The sequence below is a fragment of the Pleurodeles waltl genome, chromosome 1_2 (assembly GCF_031143425.1).
Source record: "Pleurodeles waltl isolate 20211129_DDA chromosome 1_2, aPleWal1.hap1.20221129, whole genome shotgun sequence".
In the NCBI taxonomy this organism is placed as follows: Eukaryota; Metazoa; Chordata; class Amphibia; order Caudata; family Salamandridae; genus Pleurodeles; species Pleurodeles waltl.
In genome coordinates, this window is record NC_090437.1 from 680,116,331 (window position 1) to 680,139,394 (window position 23,064).

Below are 23,064 nucleotides of genomic sequence, written 5' to 3' on the forward strand. Positions count from 1 at the left end.
GTTCAGAGAGGTGTACTGTTTTCCCTCCTTGTAAATCTCACATTTGATGATGGACCACAGGTTCTCAATGGGGTTCAGATCAGGTGAACAAGGAGGCCATGTCATTAGATTTCCTTCTTTTATACCCTTTCTTGCCAGCCACGCTGTGGAGTACTTGGACGCGTGTGATGGAGCATTGTCCTGCATGAAAATCATGTTTTTCTTGAAGGATGCAGACTTCTTCCTGTACCACTGCTTGAAGAAGGTGTCTTCCAGGAACTGGCAGTAGGACTGGGAGTTGAGCTTGACTCCATCCTCAACCCGAAAAGGCCCCACAAGCTCATCTTTGATGATACCAGCCCAAACCAGTACTCCACCTCCACCTTGCTGGCGTCTGAGTCGGACTGGAACTCTCTGCCCTTTACCAATCCAGCCACGGGCCCATCCATCTGGCCCATCAAGACTCACTCTCATTTCATCAGTCCATAAAACCTTAGAAAAATCAGTCTTGAGATATTTCTTGGCCCAGTCTTGACGTTTCAGCTTGTGTGTCTTGTTCAGTGGTGGTCGTCTTTCAGCCTTTCTTACCTTGGCCATGTCTCTGAGTATTGCACACCTTGTGCTTTTGGGCACTCCAGTGATGTTGCAGCTCTGAAATATGGCCAAACTGGTGGCAAGTGGCATCGTGGCAGCTGCACGCTTGACTTTTCTCAGTTCATGGGCAGTTATTTTGCGCCTTGGTTTTTCCACACGCTTCTTGCGACCCTGTTGACTATTTTGAATGAAACGCTTGATTGTTCGATGATCACGCTTCAGAAGCTTTGCAATTTTAAGAGTGCTGCATCCCTCTGCAAGATATCTCACTATTTTTGACTTTTCTGAGCCTGTCAAGTCCTTCTTTTGACCCATTTTGCCAAAGGAAAGGAAGTTGCCTAATAATTATGCACACCTGATATAGGGTGTTGATGTCATTAGACCACACCCCTTCTCATTACAGAGATGCACATCACCTAATATGCTTAATTGGTAGTAGGCTTTCGAGCCTATACAGCTTGGAGTAAGACAACATGCATAAAGAGGACGATGTGGTCAAAATACTCATTTGCCTAATAATTCTGCACTCCCTGTATGTTAAAATCTCAAACCCCAACAATTTTCTTCTGGAGTATTTTTTTTATTTAGAACACAAGCATTTACCTACATTCAAGTATTGAAACTATGGTTGATCTCTTGCAGCCCCATTTCAGGAAAGATGAATGAAGACCCAAGCTAATCCAAATGTCCTTTGGTAGGTACATCCATAACACCAAAGTGCTGTAAATTATGCACATTAGGTAAAACCCAATTGATTTTACATGTTGTAATATGGCCCAGAACGTCCTGCAGCTAGTCAAATAAGAATGACCTGGAGCACCACCAGCAGATACTCTGCTCTATTATAGCATCAGGTCTACTCCATGATCGTTCATAAAAGATGAAGGGGTTACAGGAAATGTTTTTACCATAGGCAGTTGAGGTGCAGATGTTTCTTTTGGCCGTTTTTTGCAGACATTGGACAGTTACTATATTTTAGCATTGCTGTTTTGCTAGTACAGCGTAGCGTGTTGGTGCTGGAAGACAAGCACAGGTAAAACAACACACCAGAAAGCTAATCCGTTTGTGAGAGCAACTATGTTGTTAAGGCTTTCCTAAACTTGAAAAGATCAGATTTCTGTCTCCGATTCAGTGGTAGCGAATTCCGTGTCATGACGGAAGGTTTAAGGTGAAATTATGGAACTGTCAAACATTTAAGGCCCGAGATGGCAGCGAAGACAAAGCTGAGAGTTGAGCTGCAGATGGAAAACAATGTTTTGTTTACAAGACACACTGATATAAAGACAATATGGTCTACCACAGGGAGCCAATGTAAGGAAACAAGTGCTGGTGAGAGATTTTCTCTAGGCTTAAGACTGATCACCGGAGTAGTGGCAACATTTTGTATCCTTTGGAGTTTTTAAATCTGGTAAGGAGGCAGGCCAAGACACAGGGATTTGCAGTAGTCAAGACAAATTGCTATAAATGCATTAACAGTTTTCACCCTGTGATTACAAGTAAACAGATGTACAACCTGTTTCAAGAAGCAAAGATAAATATACAGGTTTTGACCACTGCCCTAACCTTGTCTATCATGGGTAAGGCAAAATATACTTTTACCCCCTAAGTTTCCTATACATGTTAACAAAGCTGGTTTTTGGACCAAAGAAAAAGACCAAAAGGGTTAATCTCAAAATGGTGACGGCATGAAAGAACAAATTATATCTCTCTTACAACAATTCAAATTCACATAATTTGAGCTTATCCATCTCTCAACCTTAAACAAGCAGGTGTGTTGCTGTGGACTTTACATCACCTTCAATCTTTAGCAAAGAATGTGTGTCATCCACATATAGAAACAAATCACAGCTACAAGCAAGGATAAGATAAATCACTAAAATCATATATAAATTAAACAATAGGGACGATATTTAAGCCTCCGCGGGCTACGCAAGCTGGTGGTGGAAGTTAATGAATGTCTGAGATTTGGATTGCTTTCTCAGCTAAATAATTGGCGAACCAAGAAAGAGCTGTGCCAACAAAACCGATTTCAGAAAGTGTGTCGGTAGTATATGACAGTTGACTGTTGAATGTGTAGGTCATTTCTTTTGCTTATTTAAACCTCATTCTCCCTGCTGTGACTGACAATTTTAGTTCTACACTTCTATCTATCTAGAAACAACACAGAGCTAGACAGAACAGTGATACATTCCATCACCAGTGCAAGTACAATAGCAGTCGTAAAACGAAATAGCTAATTCTCAGAATGCGGTACTCCTTATATATCAATCAGTCGATCTTTGTTCTGGATTTTGTGCAGCATAAGAATAAGAGGTCAGGTTTGACCAAGCCAAGTTAGGCTCATCTTTAACTGGTTTTGTCATTATTAATATGCCTTAGAATACACAGTGACAACTAGACTTCCTCTTGATAAAGATTGCATTGAAACTTATTGACTCATAATTGACAATGTACGCTTGAAAAGTCATCAGTGAACATCTGCTGTTCTGTAAGGATGGAGAGAAGGTGATTGCTTTCAAGGGTCCAGGATTGGATATATTTTTCTGCCAATGATGACTACAGTTTAATGCTTTTTTTCTTCTAGAATCTGTCAGTTGAGTGGAGTGTACGGAGAAGGAAACTTCAGCTTAAGAAATGTCTGGACGTACTTGGTTATCATCAACAATGTTTCACAGCTGGTGAGTGATGGGTCTTTTCTTAATATCTGTTTACAAATAGAATAATATTCTCCTTATGTTTGAATCTAACACTAACACTGGTTCAGAACAGCTTTTGAAAGCACACAACACAACCCTTTTGTGACACGCTAGTACGTAGTGTGGAGAATGGATGTAAATGGTGCTGCAAGCTTATATTTATCACAAAATATATCTAGGTCCTCAGGAACATGTATAATAAAACTTTACATGGCAAATCACTATAAGATGGTTAGCATACAAATTAATTGCAACCCATCACCTTAAACCATATTTTATTATTTGACCTTTCATATGTATTATCAAAATATTCTAATATACAGAAAAGTACATTTATCATTCACAAAGAAAACATCACATAATCGGAGAATAATACATACACGTCTTACAAAAATATACAGCACATAAAGTATACCTCAATCAAAGTCAACTCTTGCCTGCTCAGCAATAATGATATACACAATGGGTGGTATATATAATAAATGAATGTATAAAAGAGCAAGCTTTAAGTGAAATCAGAATAAACTATGGCTTCAAAGTGAGTGCATCAAGTCTCAAAATGGGGTCCTTTCTGTCTTGAACACTGGATGTAAATGATTTTACAACGGGAGATAGAAACTATTAGCATGCTGCCTCTGATGATCCCTAAGGCTGCCTATTATGCCTATGAACAGTAATGAATCATATAATTATGAACTTGGGGAACAAATAGGATGCCCTGTGGCACTGAATACTTCATGTTAAGGAACTTCTGGAATTTCTACCCGTGAAGTGTAACATTTGCACTGTTTACAACATATATTAGAGGTCACATTTTCTTCTAAGTTTCTTTGTTTACAAATGGTGAAAAGACTGGTGTTTTCCATCAGTAGAAATGTATTTCTCCGATAGTTGGCTGCATTCTTTTAATTAAGAAAGGGAAATAGAAAAATGTTGCATTCATGGGCACATTTTCTCTGTTTATACATAAGTAATATGAAATAAAATACATTAGGTGTTCTGCAAGTGTGCAGAGAGATTCCACTGTCTGTGCATCCAAAAGAACATCAGAGATGGGGAATTAGGATTACAAGTACATACATTTTCCTCCTTTGAAAAGCAGTATCAGAACATAAATACTGCAACACCCCCATTATCTCTGATTTGCCAAAGGTGTCTCCCATTTTATAGGCTCTGCCAAATTAATGATATTCCCCTATCCTTCTGATAGTAGCACAGGTGATTGTGATAGACAATGTGAAGAGCATTACTGGTGAGACTGTTAAGCATCTTAAAAACTTTGCAAGAGATAGCAAAGAAGTGCTCTAAAAAAGAAACGTTAATGAAACAAGTATTTTAGTCATGTTAATCCATCCAACTACAGTTAGCTCCGATTTTGAGTACTTTCTTAATTTCTGCTTAGTTCAGAGGTCTAATTTCTTTTAATTATGTAGATACAAATACTGATAACTCTTTGAAAGAAATATCCCACTATATTGATTTGAAGATATTTAATAACATGCAAAAAGACTTCTGGAAATTCACTAAGATAACTTTACCTTACCATACTATGGGGTGAGTGCTTTCTTTAAGATTTCTTTTACAGTTGCTGACCAGCGGAATGCTAAGATGGTGCATCCCAAATTGTGACATATCCTTGCTTGGGAAATATAGTTAAAGCTCCCTGGTAAAATGATTTTGATGCACTTCCATCCGCATATAATAACTTACCATCTTTAAGGATATTAAAAATGAACTTCTAGCTTTCTGCTCCAAAACTGTTTTGCACCACCACATTTTTTTGCAGGTAGTGACAAAGCACCTCATTTCTAGTATCCCATGCTCTTCTTTAACTGTGGGTTAGAGTGGGGGAAGAATCTTGTATGATGTATATTTATGTTCAATGGCATTTGTAGCTGTAGATACACATGCTTTGCATAAGTCCGCCATCTAGTGTTGGGCTCGGAGTGTTACAAGTTGTTTTTCTTTGAAGAAAGTTTTCAAGTCACGTGATCGAGTGACTCCTCCTCTCTGTAATACTACACATGGGCATTGAGTCCTTTGTTAGATTGTTTTCTCTCTGCCGTTGGGTTTCGGATGCGTTTCCTCTCCCTGCTGTGGATCTCAGTTCAGTATTTCTGAACTTTTTTTCTACCTTTCTATAATACAGTTGGTATAGTTTCGATCTCGTTTCCCATCTATACTCTATCCTATTTAGACCATCTGGATCAAATTCTTGCCCCCTACTTCAATGTCGGGCTGATGCAACGAACTCCGTTTTGATTCTGTCCTCTGTGTGACGCTAAATTTCCATACACCAACCAACATTCTGTGTGTAATCTCTGTCTATCTCCAGATCATCGAGAAGAGACTTGTGACGCCTGCAGATCATTTCGATCTATAAAGACTCGCCGGGAACGTAGAGCTCAGTGTCCAAGTCCACAGAAGTGAACTGATATCTTTGGTGAAGAACACGCAGAGGAAGAACTTCGACAATGGGCATAATTTTCCATCCAAAATTCGGACTCTGATCAACACTCCGATGATAGCCACTACATACCTCCAGCGCAATACGTGAATCCAACAGCCCCATCGCGCCATACAAAGAAACTAAAAAAAGACTCCACCACTAGTTGTCCGTCCTCCACTGCCTTTGGGCCATGGTCAGATCTGAAAAACAAATCTGGATGACCAACCTTCGGTTACGGCTCAGAGAACAAAGACTAAAGTTAATTCGGCATTGACCAAACAGGCTACTACAGCTGTCTCGGTATCAAGCCGAACAACAGAAGGCACATCTTTGGTGCCGGAAAAATTGGCATCAACTTCAGAGCTGACATTTTCGGTTTGAGTTAAGCACTCCATACCTAAACCTTCAGAGTCGAAAGCAACAAGTAGTAAGCATACTGCTTCTACCCAAGAATCTTTGGACATACAAACCTATTACAGAAGTGAAGGATGCTAAACAGCGGAAATTACACATTCAAAAAGACACAGGAAGAATAATTGCTTCTCCTCCAATGTCCTTTAAGAGAAAAAAAGCTTTTCATGACACCTTAAAGGATGCGCCTACACCAAAAAAAAGGTCTCCAAAGATAAAGAGCAGGAAGAGGCTATAAGACAAAAACAGCCTTCATCACCACATTCACCTGTTTTTCCTTCTACACTGCCACCACCACTATCACCCACATATGAAACACAGTTGTAACCACACACATCTCTCTCACCACACAGGGATGGTTTTAGTGATGACCAGCAGGATATAGATCCATGGGATATTTATGATCCTGATCCCATTCTTCCAAATGATGCAGACTTGTGTCCTGCTAGACCTTCCCCACCAGAAGGCACTACTGCGTATAACCAAGTTGTAGCCAGAGCTGCTGCCCATCATAACATGCAGATGCATACAGATAACATAGAGCAAGATTTCCTCTTTGACACATTAGCATTTAACACAAAGAATATCCATGTCTCCCAGTGCTTCCAGGAATACTCAGACATGCATCTGACATTTTCAAAGGACCAATGAAAGCCAGAATTATCACTCAAAGAGTAGATAAAAATATAAACCTGCATCCTTAGATCCAGTGTTCATTAAAACTCAGGTACCACCTGACTCAATTGTGGTTAGCACAGCAAGGAAAGGGCCAATAATCAGTCCACAGAAGACGCTCCTGCTTCAGACAAAGAGAGCAAGAAAATAGATGCAGCAGGTAAAAGAGTAGCTTCACAAGCTGCAAATCCCTGGAGGATAGCCAACTCACAGGCTCTAATAGATAGGTATGATAGGGCCCACTGGGATGAAATAGAACTGTTGCAATACCTTCCACCAGAGCACCAAAAAAGGGGATAACTAGTAACAGAGGGGCAGGCAATATCTAACAATGCTATTAGATCTGCTACAGATGCAGTAGATACAGCAGCCAGAGCAATCAACACCAGTGTACGTATTAGAATACATGCCTGGTTAAGATGTTCAGGATTCAAACCTGAAATACAGCACACTGTTTTAAACTTGTTCTTTTACAAGGAACATCCATTCGGCCCAAAAGTTGATACAACTATAGATAAACTTAAAAAGGATTCTGAAACCGCTAAAGCAATGGGTGTGTTATACACCACACCCACTAGAGGGAATTTCCGTAGGCCACAGCTTAGAAGGGGTTTTAAAGCATCAGCCACAGAGGCTGCAGCTTCTCAACAAAAACATCCACACACTTCTACACAAGAGGATCATTTAGAGGTTCCTACAGAGGATCCAACCATAGAGGAAGAGGCAAACCATCTACTTCCAGAGGTTCGTCTTTCTCAAATAAACAGTGACTTTCTCACCTTTCACACAGAGCACTCACCTCCTGTGGGAGGATGACTGGTAAATTTCTATCCACAATGGCACAATATCACTACAGACCAGTGGGTTCTGTCCATTATCCAACATGGTTATTGTCTAGAACTCATTTCCACTCCAGCAAACGTTACCCCTCGTTCACACAGGCTTACCCAGGAGCTTCTCCCTCTATCGAAACAGGAGGTACAATCACTACTACTCAAAGGAGCCATAGAAATAGTACCCATATCTCAACAGTGGTCTAGATTATATTCACTATGTTTCCTCATACCAAAGAAAAATGGTACTCTAAGATTAATTTTAGATCTGATACCCCTCAATCTATAATCCTTTCAGAACACCTTCATATGGTCCCTCTACAAGATGTCATTTCCATACTACAAAAACGGGATTACATGACAGCATTAGACCTCAAAGATGCTTATTTCCCCCTTCCTATACATCCAGCTCATCGAAAATATCTAAGACTCGTCATAGCAGGAAAGCAGTACCAATTCAAAGTGCTACCATTTGGAGTAACAACAGCACCAAAGGTGTTCACAAAATGCTTAGAGGTGGTTGCAGCATTTTTCAGAAGACAACACTTACATTTCTTCCCATATCTAGACGACTGGCTCATAAAGACCAGTACAATTCAGTTTTGTCAACAACATGCTGAATATACCATAGATATCCTACACAATCTAGGATCCACAGTCAATTACCACAAATCTCACCTGCAACCATCATAGATACAACTGTATCTGGGAGCAATTCTGAACACTCAGTCAGGATTAGCGTATCCAAAGCCAGTAAAGATTCAAGCTTTTCACAATCTCATATCTCAACTTCAATACAACCACACTTACACAGTGAAACTAGTGACAAAACTATTGTGAATGATGGCTTCATGTATAGCCATAGTCCCCAGCGCAAGACTACACATGCGACCACTACAGCAGTGCCTTTCTCCACAATGGTCTCAGTCACAGGGTCAAATTCAGGATCTAGTGTTGTTGGACCGCCAGACTCGCCGCTTTCTGCAATGGTGGAATTACACCAACCTATCAAAGGGGCGGCTCTTTCAGGACCCTGTGCCTCAGACCACAGTCACAACAGATGCATCACTAATATGTTGGGGGCCTCATCTCACCATCTCACTGTACAAGGGGAATGGGACTTAATCCAACAGATTTATCATATACACTACTTGGACATATACATTCCTATCACTCAAAGCTTTTCAGGTACAAATCATACACAAGATAGTGTTAATAAGGAGAGATAAAAAAAACATAATGTATTATCTGCAAAAACAGGAGGGAACACACTCATCTCAATTGTCCCTTTTAGCACAGACAATTTGGGAGTGGGTGATTCACAATGACATTCAATTAGTAGCACAGTATCTTCCAGGGATACACAATCGACTAGCGTACTTCTTAAGCAGGGCGCAGCAACAAGTCCACAAATGGGAAATTCACCCACACGTTATTCAACAATACTTCTAAGTCTGGGGAACCCCAAACATAGACCTTTTCTCACAAAAGAAAATGCAAAATGCCAAAACTTCGCATCCAGGTACCCACACCCTCAATCCAAGGGCAATGCTCTGTGGATGAACTGGTTAGGGATATTTTCTTATGGTTTTCCACCTCTCCCACTAATTCCATCTCTGATAATAAAGATGAAACAAACCTCACTCACTATGATACTCCGCTCCCAAATGGGCATGTCAACCTCGGTACACAACGATATTGGACCTGTCTGTAGTACCACATCACAAGCTGCCAAACAGACCAGAGTTGTTGACTCAAAGGAGAGGCCAAATAAGACATCCAAATCCCAGAACACTCAACCTGGCGATTTGGCTCCTGAAGTAATAGAGTTTGGCTATTTACAACTTCCATCTGAATGTATGGATATTCTAAAAAAAAAAACAACCAAACACGCAACCCCACAACTAGACAATGTTATGCAGCTAAATGGAAACGTTTTGTATACTATTATCAACCCAAAAATATTGACCCACTTAAAGCTTCAGTACAAGATATCGTTTGCTATTTGCTATACACACAAAAAGAACATCTGGCATATTCATCTATTAGGATTCATTTAACAGCTATAGCTGCTTACCTTCGAAACAGACAACATATTTGCCTGTTCAGGATTCCTGTTATAAAGGCCTTTATGGAAGTTCTTAAAAGGGTTATTCCAACTAGAGTTCCTCCAGCCCCTGTGTGGAATCTTAATATCGTACTCGCAAGTCTTATGGGCCACCATTTGAACCCATGCATTCTTGTCTTACAGTTCCTATCATGAAAGGTTGCTTTCTTAGTAGCAATCACTTCCTTAAGAAGAGAGAACCTTTCTTTCAATTAGTTCATAGCACAAATCCAAAATTCCTACCAGAGGTGGTTTCACCTTTTCATATCAGTCAGTCAGTGGAATTGCCAGTCTTCTTTCCACAGCCAGATTCTGTTGCTGAAAGAACTCTTTGCACCCTTGATGTTAAAAGAGCTCTAATGTACTATATTGACGGAACAAAATATTTCAGAAAATCCAAACAACTTTTTGTGGCACAAAGATAATCCTATTTCAAAAAATGGACTAGCCAGATGGATAGTGATGTGTATTCAGACTTACTATCTTAAAGCTAAAAGACAGTTACTAGTAGCTTCTACAGCACATTCAACTAGGAAAATGAGAGCTTCAATGGCATTCTTGGGAATATACCGATGGCAGACATAGGTAAATCTGCCACATGGTCTACACCACACCCATTTACTAAACACTACTGTGTGGATGTGTTATCTTGCCAACAAGCAAACGTTGGACAGGCAGTACTTACAGCACTATTTCAAATGACTTCAACTCCTATAGCATAATCACCACTTATTTAGGGAGGGAACTGCTTTACAGTCTATGCAAAGCATGTGTATCTACAGCTACACATGACATTGAACGGAAAATGTTACTTACCCAGTAGACATCTGTTTGTGGCATGTAGTGCTGTAGATTCACATTGCGCCCTCCCTCCTCCCCCGGAGCCTATAGTTGTAGTACAATATATTGTAAATATCTATATACGTTGCATGGACATCTCATTTCTTTACTATATATCTACATATACATTTATACACTCTTTATTTCACCCTCCTGCGGGAAAACAATCTAACAAAGGACTCGGTGCCCATGCGCAGTATTACCGAGAGGAGGAGTCACTGGACCCCGTGACTCGAAAACCTTCTTCGAATAAAAATAACACTAGATGGCAGACTTATGCAAAGCATGTGAATCTACAGCAGTACATGGCACAATTAGGTGTCTACTGGGTAAGTGACATTTTCCATCATTGCCACCCATAGCGATTGTATCCCCCTTTTTGAATAACAACCCTTATTAATTAAGGAACATTTGTGTTCTCTGTTTCCTTAACTGATTGGCTCGAGAATTTTGTTACTGTGAACCTTGACTTTCCTGCTTTTCATCTAATGGTGCAAAATTGCTTGCTTTATTCTCGCAATACTGTAAAATCTTTTACAGACGATATACTGTTTTATCTACATGCAACAATTTTGGCCTCTGTATTGATACCTCCTTATCTACCTAAACTGGTCTTCTGATTTTTCTATCTTTCACTAACGGGAAAAAAAAGATACTACATACTATCACTATATCTTTTTTCCTTGATGATTTATAATATATAGCCTTGTGGCAGATGATGAATTTTTTGTCACCTAAATACTATTGTCCATGCGTCATTTGCGGGACACTGTTGATGATAGAAGTAGTGGTGTTATACTACATTTTCCACAGATGAGTGATCAGAAAAGAACGGATTGTAAAGGTTTGGCAGCAGAGCATTTTAAATAATTGCCTACTATGAAATGTGAATCTTTTCTCCAAACTGTTTGAAATTTTCAAAATGTCTTGCTGCTAAAATATCTCTAGTAAAGTTTTTATTGTGCTTTTTGCTTGAGCTATGCATTTTTGCTGCACTTCAAACACTTGCTTAGTCTCCCAATCTTGTAAATGTAAACAGTTTTTTAAACTCTAGGTTTATATGCATGTGTGTATGTATCTGGTATTTCTCTAGTGCAAATCAAGCCAAAAGTCAGTAGAGGACTCTAAAGGGCCAAAGACGATCATAATGTCAACGGATGGTGGGAAAGATAGCTGGTTTGTGGTCTATTAATCCATTTCAGTGTTCTTTAAAGGTGTGCAACTTCACCTATTTCCTAAATTGAAGCAGCAGTTGGCTCACCTAATGGATATAGGGATGTTGTTCCAGGTCATGGCTTCATAGATGGAAAAAGCCTCTTACTTTTCTTTTACCCTTCTTAGTCTGTAGTTTGATGGTATCCTGGCTGCTGGGGTGCCGAGAACCACTAAACGTGGTGAGCTTATCTGCAAGATAAGCATTGGTTGCTGTTTGTGATGACTTTGTAAATGAGGCAACTTTGCAGATGATGTAAGCCAGCAAAGAGAGCCAATGGATTTTCATTAGGATGGGAGTGATGTGATCATATTTCTTCAGTCTGTGGATGAGATGTGCTGCGGAGAGTATGATGCCCTTATAGGGTGGTCTGGATTTCTGTGAAGCATGGTGTTTACCACCATCGAGATGCTAGAATACCACAACATGAATAGCAGTTCTAGAGTGTATTTTTGGAAAAAACTGTTGCTCTTTCTCTGCATGAGAGAGCTGGTACCAGGCCATCTTTGGTTTTTGACAGGTGTGCCTTTAAGGTGAGGTTGGTGTCCAGGGTGAATCCAAGTGACTTGGCATTCAGTGAAAGTTGTGTTCAGGTCATCCTGTTTCATGTCATTGCACCATGTTTGTTCTGTTTCTTGTTTGTTGTTCTAAGCAGATAGAAGGAATTTGGTCTTGGTAGGGTTGAACTTCAGGTAGACGATGGACATCCAGATCTGGATGATGTGTAGGAAGTGTTTGATATGTTGGATGTTTGAAGCAGAGGAGCCTTTAAAGGAGATTTGTGTATCATCAGCATATTGTTGTATCTTGATGCTGTTATCGCTGAGTAGTGTACCAAGTGGCTCCATGTAGAGGTTGGACATGACAGGGGATAGTATGGAACCGTGCAGGATCGACTGGTGATGGGGATCTTTTGTGACCTGGAGGTGCCCATGTAAAAATCGTGCTCACGTGAATCTCATTCGAGACTCCAGGGTACTGAGAAGTCCACCAATATCAGGAGCCAAAGGTAATCTTCATCTGTGGTTAAGATGACATTGTCTCTGAAGTGTAAAGTAACATTCTCCGTGCTACATCGTGATCTAAAGCCAGACTGGTAGTTGGGCAGAAGATGGCTAGCACTAATGTGATCTTGGAGTTCAACATAAACTCCTTTTGAGTGATCTTACTTGAGGTGAGTGATAGGCTGGTAGTTGCGAGAGGTCATTGGTGAGTAGGAGTGAGAGAGCATTGGTGAAGGGCGAGGGTAAAACGACATAAAACATGGCTCTGAGGTAGCTGAGCTTACTGACATGATCTCCAAGAATTTGGGCTAGGAAGGATGACTGTTGACAACTTCTAGGGCAGTGGTTCCCAACCTGTGGTCCGGGGACCCCTGGGGGTCCGCGAAGCCTTCTCAGGGGGTCCGTGAGAGCATAGAAAATGAAAAAATATTAACAAATATTGACAAATTAGGTCCCCAGCTTCCAGTAATGACTCAGGCGGGGGTCCCCGGATTCCCACGATGATTCAGTGGGGGTCCCTGGGTTCCATTAATGTTAAAGTGGGGGTCCACAGAAATCAAAAGGTTGGGAACCACTGTTCTAGGGGAATGGGTGGGCATAAGAGATGAACCAGAGTTGGTGTTGTTAATGTGCTGTTGGATATTCAGTATACTTTCACTGAAGAAGTTTGATGCTGTGCATGATTGTCTTGAAAACTGTTATGCTTCTGTTGGTTGCTTCAATGATGGAGGTGTTATAGTACTTCGCCTTGGCTGATGTGATGAGCTATCTGCTTTTTTCAGTGAAGTACTTAAGTATCATGAATTCATAAACCATTGAGAATATGTTGATAGCACCATGACGAATTCAAGAGATTAGGATGGATCAACTATTATAAACCACAAAGGGCACAAAAGAATAAGTCTCTTTAATTCTTCTCTACAAGTCTTCAGAAACAGCCCAATATCCAATAAAATGAAGTTATGACACTTTGCTAGACGTAATTCACATAGATGCGTTCTAAAATCCACTTCTCTGAGCATCAGTTGTTTGTGCTATTAGCATCATCCCACAGATGCCAACCACGTTTCCTCTCTATTGCCGATACCGAAATACCTTTAATCTATCCTTTTTTCTGCTTTAGCATGTGTAGAATATGCAGGCACCTGCAAAACAGGCTAGTGATGATAGAAACCTCTCACAACATGCTCCAATGTGAGTAGCTTATCTGTGATAATCCAGAAGCTTCCAGAATCCCTGTTTGCTGCATGGGAGACAACAGTCTTCATTATTGTTAGCGCCAAGCCCTTAGAGAAGGACCCGGTAACAACTATTACTAGATGATGGCCTCTAGTCGTAATTTTGTAATGGACAGACATGTTATACCCAAGAACCTTTGTGGTTCAAAATTTCTCTACACATTTTGAAAAGGGTGGCAGATACTGGAGACGTTTATAATTACTACAGTAGAATACCCATATCTTTACCTGAAAAATGAATGATTACGATGCCAAAATAATATTGGAAAACCTAGTCCCTATCTTTGTAATACTGGCTCCTCAAAGAAAGACCTGGTAACAACCATTATTGGATGGCGTGATCCTGTGACACTCAATTTTTGCCATCTTGGAGTAAAAAAACATGTTGTTCCTAAGACTGAAAATGGTTCTATAATTATCTCATTTAAGGAATGTTGAAAAGTTGTATTATTATAATTTCTACTCTGGACTACCCCTTCTCCCAGAGCCTAAATAGCTGAACTGCTCTACACACATTTAAAAAAGGTGAAAGATGGTTTTCCACTTACCACACTGAACAACACATATATTTAGCAGAGAAATAAATGATTTAGACAAAACAATAATAGTATCAAACAATACCAAAATATTTAATTACACATCCATTGGTCCATAACAGTATTAGACAATCTAGTATTCAACATACCAACGCAATCCATTGGACCATAGGACCATATTCCTATAAATCCATACCAATAGCTGGAACTGTATCTAGACCTGAAGAATACCATGGTCACTACTATGTCTACAGTTATACTTTTAGATCCTACAGGAAAAAACACAAGTCTTAATTACTCCTCTGTTGAACCATTTTGGAGAAAACTAGTCTAGTAATTTACAAATGGCGGCAGTCATCAATTTTGTCATTTATGGTTTTAGAGTACAAAAAAATGTTTTTTGTATTCAAAATAGTCTCTTTGGTAACGGTCAGTTAATTCTGTTTTCACCATAAGGTAACTTTGATATTCTCACCAATATATGAAATCTTAGTTGAGTCACATTGTGTTGCTCTTCATTCAAATGAAGAGATGCTCCAGTTGTTGTATTCCTATTTCTAATCATGCTTGTATGTTTGTAATTCTCCTTTTAATTTTCCATTCTATTTTTGACACATATTTCAGTTCACAGAGACATTTGATGAAATAAATGCAGACAGTGGTGACACATAGACAAATGTGTAGTTTTTTCACCTATGCGTCGGTGAAACACTAAATTTCTTTTTATTATGTTATTAAATGATGTACAGTAATTTCAAGGCATGGTCCCCTAGTATGTGATGGGTTTTGGAAAATTTCTTCTTGTTGGCACGCAATTCCTTTATATTGTCAATTAAAGCATATGGCATCATAGGGAGCCCCTGTAGAGTAACCTTTATATTTGTGTCCGTTTCAAGGATCTTCCAGTGGCTGCAAATAATATTTTTACTCTGTATCATATATTTGGTAATCATTGGCATCTTTTTCTTTCCTTTACCATTGAGCAGTGTTTTCCTTTCCGTCTTATATGTTCTCTCACATGCCTTGACTGGTCTCTCCTGAGGATATCCCCTTTAGGTGAATTTCACCATCATTTCAGTCTTCAATTTCAGAATGCTCTGCTTTCGATGTTTTTTGTCTTGTCGTACTCATTTCCATGTACTAAGGATTTTCCTTTAATATCCACAAAAATAAATTACTGATAGCCTAGCAAATTGTTGCAATCCATGGGTTTTTCTGACCAATTCTGTATCCTGTCCTTCTTTCTGTTGTGTGATTCTTGCATCTAAAACGTCAATGCGGTTTTCATCCATTTTATTGGTAAATGTTATATTCTTACCATTTTGATTATAAGTGGTTCTATTTTCTTCCAGCAGTTTTAGGGGTGATAACAGATTTGGATGGATGCATATATTGTTAATGAGAGTTATTAATTTATGTTGCAGAAGATCATTTATTGCTCCCACAGTGTAAAGTAACTGTGTTCATTATGATGTGGCTATAGTTCGATGCTAGGACAATGATGTTTGGATCAAACTTAAAAGTAGTACATGATTGTTTTAAAAAAAATATTTTTATTAAACCATCGCTCATCTTACACATCTTAACATCATCTTGAATAATAGAGTGGACACTATAAGAAACACAATTAATTCTCACAGTTAAGATTAGTGGTTAAGTTATGCCATACCCTTCCTTGTGGCCTTCCCCTATCCCTTCGTAGCCTCCTCGAGGGGACATCTTTGTCTCAGCTTTCCTCCCATCCCGTTCCCCTTTCCACATACTACGCTCTGTATTCAACCCAGGGGTCAAAATGTTTCCGAATTTCTTAGGGGCAACCACAGTTTTTATAAGTAACCTGTTCAGCCCTTTAGAATCAATCAAGGTCCCTTTTCCAGTCTGAGAGAGCCGGTAGGTGTGCTGCCCCTCCTATCCTTGCAGTGTTCCTCTTGGCCACTCCCGCCGCCAGCATGAGCCAGATCTTTTGAGATTTGAGACACCTCTCCTCCCCTGTTATGTGAAGAAGGAGCCATCTGGCCTCCACCTGAATCGTAAGGCCGATCACCTGGTTCATGACTGTCACCACCTCCTGACAATAGGCCTGAATTACTGGACACTCCCAGATTATATGGAAGAATGATCCCACTATCCCACGTCTCCTACCAAACAGATCGGAGTCGCTGCGCCCCAGGCGATGCATGAGTGTTCGAGCCACGTAGGCTCAATGCAATATTCGCGGCTGTATAAATCGAAATCAAGCTCTAATCACAATTTCTCGGGGGCTCTGCAGCACCTCCACCCAGTCCTTGTCCTCTTTCAGCCCAAGGTCTTCCTCCCAAGCCCTCCGCACCTTGCCCATGGGTGAAGTAGTACATGACTTTTGAACATGTTTCCATACGTAGATGTCACTGTATTGGTGGTTGTATCCATAAATGCTTGCTTTGTTATTCCACAAGTAATGCACTATTAAAGTAAACCCCGACCTCAGCAAAGAGTTTTTGACAACTTGAAATGCATTGCGAAAATAGTTTTTTTTAAAAATGCAAACATTTGACAGATCAGTGGTTCTAAGTGTAAATGCAATTAAATATGTGTAACAAAGAAAAAACAAAATTATAACTCAAGTGCTTCAGATTCCTTTTAACATCATAAGCAATGGTGGAAGTATAGTTCTGTCAAGCCTAGAAAGGCTATTTTGAGTGGTGCCCGGCCAGCAATACCTACCATAGGGTGACCTTCATTTATAGATCCACATTTCATTTTCCGCTTTACAGAGGGTCAGTACTTCAAGAAGCTGAATAAAAGGTGCCACGGGATAGGGTAATGATTACCTTCGACAGAACAGTTTTGGATGAAGATTCGAGCTACAGTCATTCTGTATTTTAAACTTGTAAAATGCCAAAAAAAAAAAAAAAGAGAGATGTAGAGGAAATCACAGAATTCTTTGCTTTGGTGACATGGTGAGATTTATGTTAATTTTTAACCATTGGACTTTTAAACTACCCCAAACTCGCAGGCAATAACTTGCTGTGTTTAAAAAAAAAAAATGGGAAGCCTGGCTTCATGAATTAGCACGCAATTTTACGTTCAGTGGTAATCGGCGTGCTTTGTCTGGCCTCTTCCTCTAGTCTAGCTAGAGTTTCTCTTGTGTAACCTCCACACCCGTTTCCAGCTGCAGTTGTCAGGCTTTTATGGGGCAGGGCGTCTGAGTAGGTCGACCATAAGCAGTAATTCAGTTTGCAGATATTGGTAAAGCACCAACTCGTGGTAGTAAACTGTAGTTCTTGCTGTAACGCAAACCATAACACAGCATTCAGTTTTCTTTAGCCTGCTAGCATCAGGGAGTTCAGGCAATGACCTGCCTGTCAGACATCTTCGCCCTTGATTGATATGTTATTATGAGTATCAGCTTAGATATACTTTGATTTTAGTTGTAAGTTAAAATTAGCGATGAGCGTGCCATTGTTAACTGGTTTACAGAGGATGGAAAGAGTCAGTATGTTTGAGTAGCAAGACGCTGACAATGCGGTCCCCACTTTTAGGGTTCCACTTTCACCTACAGTTACTCATCTGCATAGAATGGCTCTTGTGATGTGACTCCTGTAGCAAAAGTAGTAAAACCTAACTGTGGTCAAGTGACTGTCGACGCAGAGCTTGAGATGTTTTGACTCCCAGTGTACAGCCTTCGATGTATTATTGAACTGTGCAAAAGGTGCGTTGTTGGGGTGAGGGGTTAAGAGGAGGAGGAGGGTGTGATAAAGACTCTTAAATTCGTCCCTTTAATAAACATACTCTGGCATGCAGCGCTTCAAATTAGCCAGTTACTTACGTTTTAATAAATGTTTTGTAAATGTGCCATTCCTTAACTCCATTAGTAGAATTTAGACGCATTTCTTGAATAGAAATGTTCAGTTGAAAATTGTCCTAAGTTTAAAAAAAAAAAAACATCAAATGTACCATCTCCATAGATGTACAGGTGTTTATACATGGGCACCTTTGCCTGTCTCCCCTTACAGCCTTTGAACAGCAATATGTGGCTAATCAGTTTCTTTATGACCCTATCTTCTGATAAACATGTAAAGCCATTCCCCATATTTTCAAAAAATGCCTTTCCGAAATTACATGTATTTTTGGGTTGAAATTATAATTGGTTTTGAGTGCATCACTTTCAATCTAGTTCAAGAATTTGTGGTGTACTAAATATATTGCATTTCAGGATTAAATGCTTATTGACATTTTTCTTTGAATTTTCCCTGTGTATAGTTTGCCATGTACTGCCTTGTGCTGTTTTATAAAGTGTTAAAGGAGGAACTGAATCCCATCCAGCCTGTTGGCAAGTTTCTCTGTGTGAAGATGGTTGTCTTTGTGTCGTTCTGGTGAGTATATTTATCTTTCCAAAACGAGTCTCTTTAGGTGTGACCTCTTAGACAGCTTTAGCTTTTCCGCCACACCAATGTTTTTCAAAATATAAATATGTATATGATAAACAGGCATATAGAGGCTTTTGGTCACTTGTCTTTATCCATTGGCCTTTTAAACTGTCAGTCACGCTTCTGCCCGCCACTATGTACAGCATGGGACAATAGATCAGTCCATTTCATCATTGTGTGAGTAAAGTCAAGTAGCTAGTGCACAGTGTGCACATCCACTTTATAAATGGTTCTAGGGCTAAAGGCTTCTCTGTGCTTGATTTAAATGTAAAAAAACAAAAACAAAAAACTTTTAACCCCTTCGCTGCCAGGCCTTTTCCCCCTCCTGTGCCGAGCCTTTTTTTGGCTATTTGGGGCAGTTCGCGCTTAGGCCCTCATAACCTTTTGTCCACATAAGCTATCCACGCCAAATTTGCGTCCTTTTTTTCCAACATCCTTGGGATTCTAATGGTACCCAGAGTTTGTGGTTTCCCCTGTAGGAGACCAAGAAATTAGCCAAAATACAGTGAAAATTTCGTTTTTTTCAAAAAAATGGGAAAAAGTGGCTGCAGAAGAAGGCTTGTGGTTTTTTCCCTGAAAATGGCATCAACAAAGGGTTTGCGGTGCTAAAATCACCAGCTTCCCTGCTTTCAGGAGCAGGCAGACTTGAATCAGAAAACCCAATTTTTCAACACAAATTTGGCATTTTACTGGGACATACCCCATTTTTACAATGTTTTGTTTCAGTCAGTGACAGAAATGGGCGTGAAACCAATGCTGGATCCCAGAAACCTAACCATTTCTGAAAAGTAGACAAAATTCTGAATTCAGCAAGGGGTAATTTGTGTAGATCCTACAAGGGTTTCCTACAGAAAATAACAACTCAAAAAGAAAAATATTGAAATTGAGGTGAAAAAAACATCACTTCTTCTCTACGTTTTACTCTGTAACTTTTTCCTGCAATGTCAGATTTTCGAAAGCAATATACCGTTACGTCTGCTGGACTCCTCTGGTTGCGGGGATATATAGGGCTCCTAGGTTCATCAAGAACCCTAGGTACCCAGAGCCAATAAATGAGCTGCTCCCTGCAGTGCGTTTTCACTCTATACCGGGTATACAGCAATTCATTTGCTGAAATATAAAGAGTGAAAAGTAGCTATCAAGAAAACCTTTCTATTTCCAAAAAGGGCACAAGGTAAGGTGTTGAGAAGCAGTGATTATTTGCACATCACTGAATTCCGGGGTGACCATACTAGCATGTGAATTACAGGGCATTTCTCAAATAGATGTCTTTTTTACACACTCACTTATATTTGGAAGGAAAAAATGTAGAGAAAGACAAGGGGCAATAACACTTGTTTTGCTAATCTATGTTCCCCCAAGTCTCCCGATAAAAATGGTACATCACTTGTGTGGTAAGGCCTAGGGCCCGCGTCAGGAAACGCCCCAAAACACTACGTGGACACATCACATTTTTTTAAAGAAAACAGAGGTGTTTTTTGCAAAGTGCCTACCTGTAGATTTTGGCCTCTAGCTCAGCCGGCACCTAGGAAAACCTACCAACCCTGTGCATTTTTGAAAACTAGAGACCTAGGGGAATCCAGGATGGGGTGACTTGTGGGGCTCTGATCAGGTTCTGTTACCCAGAATCCTTTGCAAACCTCAAACTTTGGCTAAAAAAACACATTTTCCTCAAATTTTGGTGACAGAAAGTTCTGGAATCAGAGAGGAGCCACAAATTTCCTTCCACCCAGCGTTCCCCCAAGTCTCCCGATAAAAATGATACCTCACTTGTGTGGGTAGGCCTAGCGCCCGCAACAGGAAATGCCCCAAAACGCAACGTGGACACATCACATTTTTTGAAAGAAAACAGAGGTGTTTTTTGCAAAGTGCCTACCTGTACATTTTTGCCTCTAGCTCAGCCGGCACCCAGGGAAACCTATCAAACCTGTGCATTTTTGAAAACTAGAGACCTAGGGGAATCCACGATGGGGTGACTTGTGGGGCTCTGACCAGGTTCTGTTACCCAGAATCCTTTGCAAACCTCAAAATTTGGCTAAAAAAACACGTTTTCCTCACATTTTGGTGACAGAAAGTTCTGGAATCAGAGAGGAGCCACAAATTTCCTTCCACCCAGCGTTCCCCCAAGTCTCCCGATAAAAATGATACCTCACTTGTGTGGGTAGGCCTAGCGCCCGCGACAGGAAATGCCCCAAAACGCAACGTGGACACATCACATTTTTTTAAAGAAAACAGTGCCTACCTGTGCATTTTGGCCTCTAGCTCAGCCGGCCCCAGGAGGGGCAGAAATGGCCTAAAATAAATTTGTCCGTCCCCCATATTCCCAACACCATACCCCCCACCCCCCTGGAGCGACCCTTGCCTACGGGGTCGCTCCCCCTGCGTGACATTGGCGCCCCAAAAAAAAATCCCCGGTGCCTAGTGGTTTCTGCCCCCAAAGGGGGCAGAAATGGTCTAAATACAATTTGCCCCCCAGGGGAGCGACCCTTGCCTAATGGGTCGCTCCCCATCTCTGAAAAAAACAAACAAACCAAAAAAATATGTGCCCTGGCGCCTAGAGGTTTCTGCCCCCCCAGGGGCAGATCGGCCTAATAACAATAGGCCGATCTGCCCCCAGGGGGGGGGGGGGGGCAGAAATGGCCTAAAAAAATTCCCCCCCCATCTCCTCCCCCCCGGAGCGACCCTTGCCTACGGGGTCGCTCCCCCTGCGTGACATTGGCGCCAAAAAAAAAATCCCCGGTGCCTAGTGGTTTCGACCTATAATCGTCCGATCTGCCCCCAAAGCGGGCATAAATGGCCTAAATACAATTTTCCCCTCCAGGGGAGCGACCCTTGCCTAAGGGGACGCTCCCCATCTGTAAAACAACAACAAAAATCCCTGGTGCCTAGTGGTTTAGATCGGCCTAATTACAATAGGCTGATCTGCCCCCATGGGGGGCAGAAATGGCCTAAAATAAATTTGCCCCCAGGGGAACGACCCTTGCCTAAGGGGTCGCTCCCCTTACGTGAAAAACAAAACAAAAAAATAACTCCCTGGTGTCTAGTGGTTTCTACCCCCCTTGGGGGCAGATTGGCCTCATAAAAATAGACCAATCTGCCCCAAGGGGGGCAGAAATGGCCTAAATATAATTTGCCCCCTATGGGAGCGACCCTTGCCTAAGGGGTCGCTCCCCACACCTGAAACACAAAAAAAAAAAAAAAAAAAAAAGTATCCCTGGTGTCTAGAGGTTTCTGTTCCCCCCCCCCCCCCCCCCCTCCCCGGGGGCAGATCGGCCTATTTTCCCCCAGCGGGGGCAGAAAAGGCCTTAAAAAAAAATGCCCCCCTGGGAGCGACCCTTGCCCAAGGGGTCGCTCCCTTATGTCACTTTAAAAAAAAAAAAAAGAAACACATCCCTGGTGTCTGGTGGGGTTTCAAAAGCCGCATTGAAAGCAATCCGGCTTTTGAAACCCTGGGAGAGACTTCAAAGGGAAGGAAATACATTTGAAGCCTCTCCCGTCCTCCCCCACGTGATTGAAAGAGAAATGCTGAGCATTTCTCTTTCAATCGCGCTGGAAGCTCTGGGGGGCAGACCCTGTGACAAATCAGCGCGCGCTGACATCACAGGGGGGGTTGGGGGTGTAAGGGGAAGGGCTTCCCCTTCCATCCCTGACTTGGGGGGGTGGAGGGAAGCACACAGAGGGAGCGAGAGCGCTCCCTCTGGGCTGTGTGCCGAGGACGTAGTGGTTACGTCCTCGGCACAGCAGCACTGTGCCGAAGGACGTAACCACTACGTCCTCGGCACAGAAGGGGTTAAACAACTCCTTGCTGTAGACTGTGATCGCTTGCCTAAGTGAACGGCACTGCATTTTTTTCAATGGATGTGTGTTAATTAGTCACGAGTCCTCGCCCCATGGCTTAAAAAGACAACTTGGTCAGCTGGTCCAACAGTTCAGGTACATATAGTTAAAAAGAAAATATCAAATGCGTCTTGTTGACAGCTTTCATTTCCTGTGCCAGACCTGCCAGCTCACATGGCGCCACCGTGTCTCACAATATCTGCTCCTTTCAGACAGCCTCCTGGTAAGGAGCCGATATCACAC

At 41.2% G+C, this 23,064-nt stretch overlaps 1 protein-coding gene across 1 annotated transcript in view; it reads left to right on the forward strand.

Annotated features, from left to right (window-relative positions):
- TMEM184C (transmembrane protein 184C) overlaps positions 1 to 23,064 on the forward strand; it is a 191,388-nt gene that overhangs the window by 95,121 nt on the left and 73,203 nt on the right. The window contains exons 6-7 of the mRNA XM_069242626.1: positions 3,158 to 3,251; positions 18,818 to 18,930. Of these exons, the coding sequence (XP_069098727.1) occupies positions 3,158 to 3,251; positions 18,818 to 18,930 (207 nt within the window). The remainder of the gene's footprint in view (positions 1 to 3,157; positions 3,252 to 18,817; positions 18,931 to 23,064) is intronic.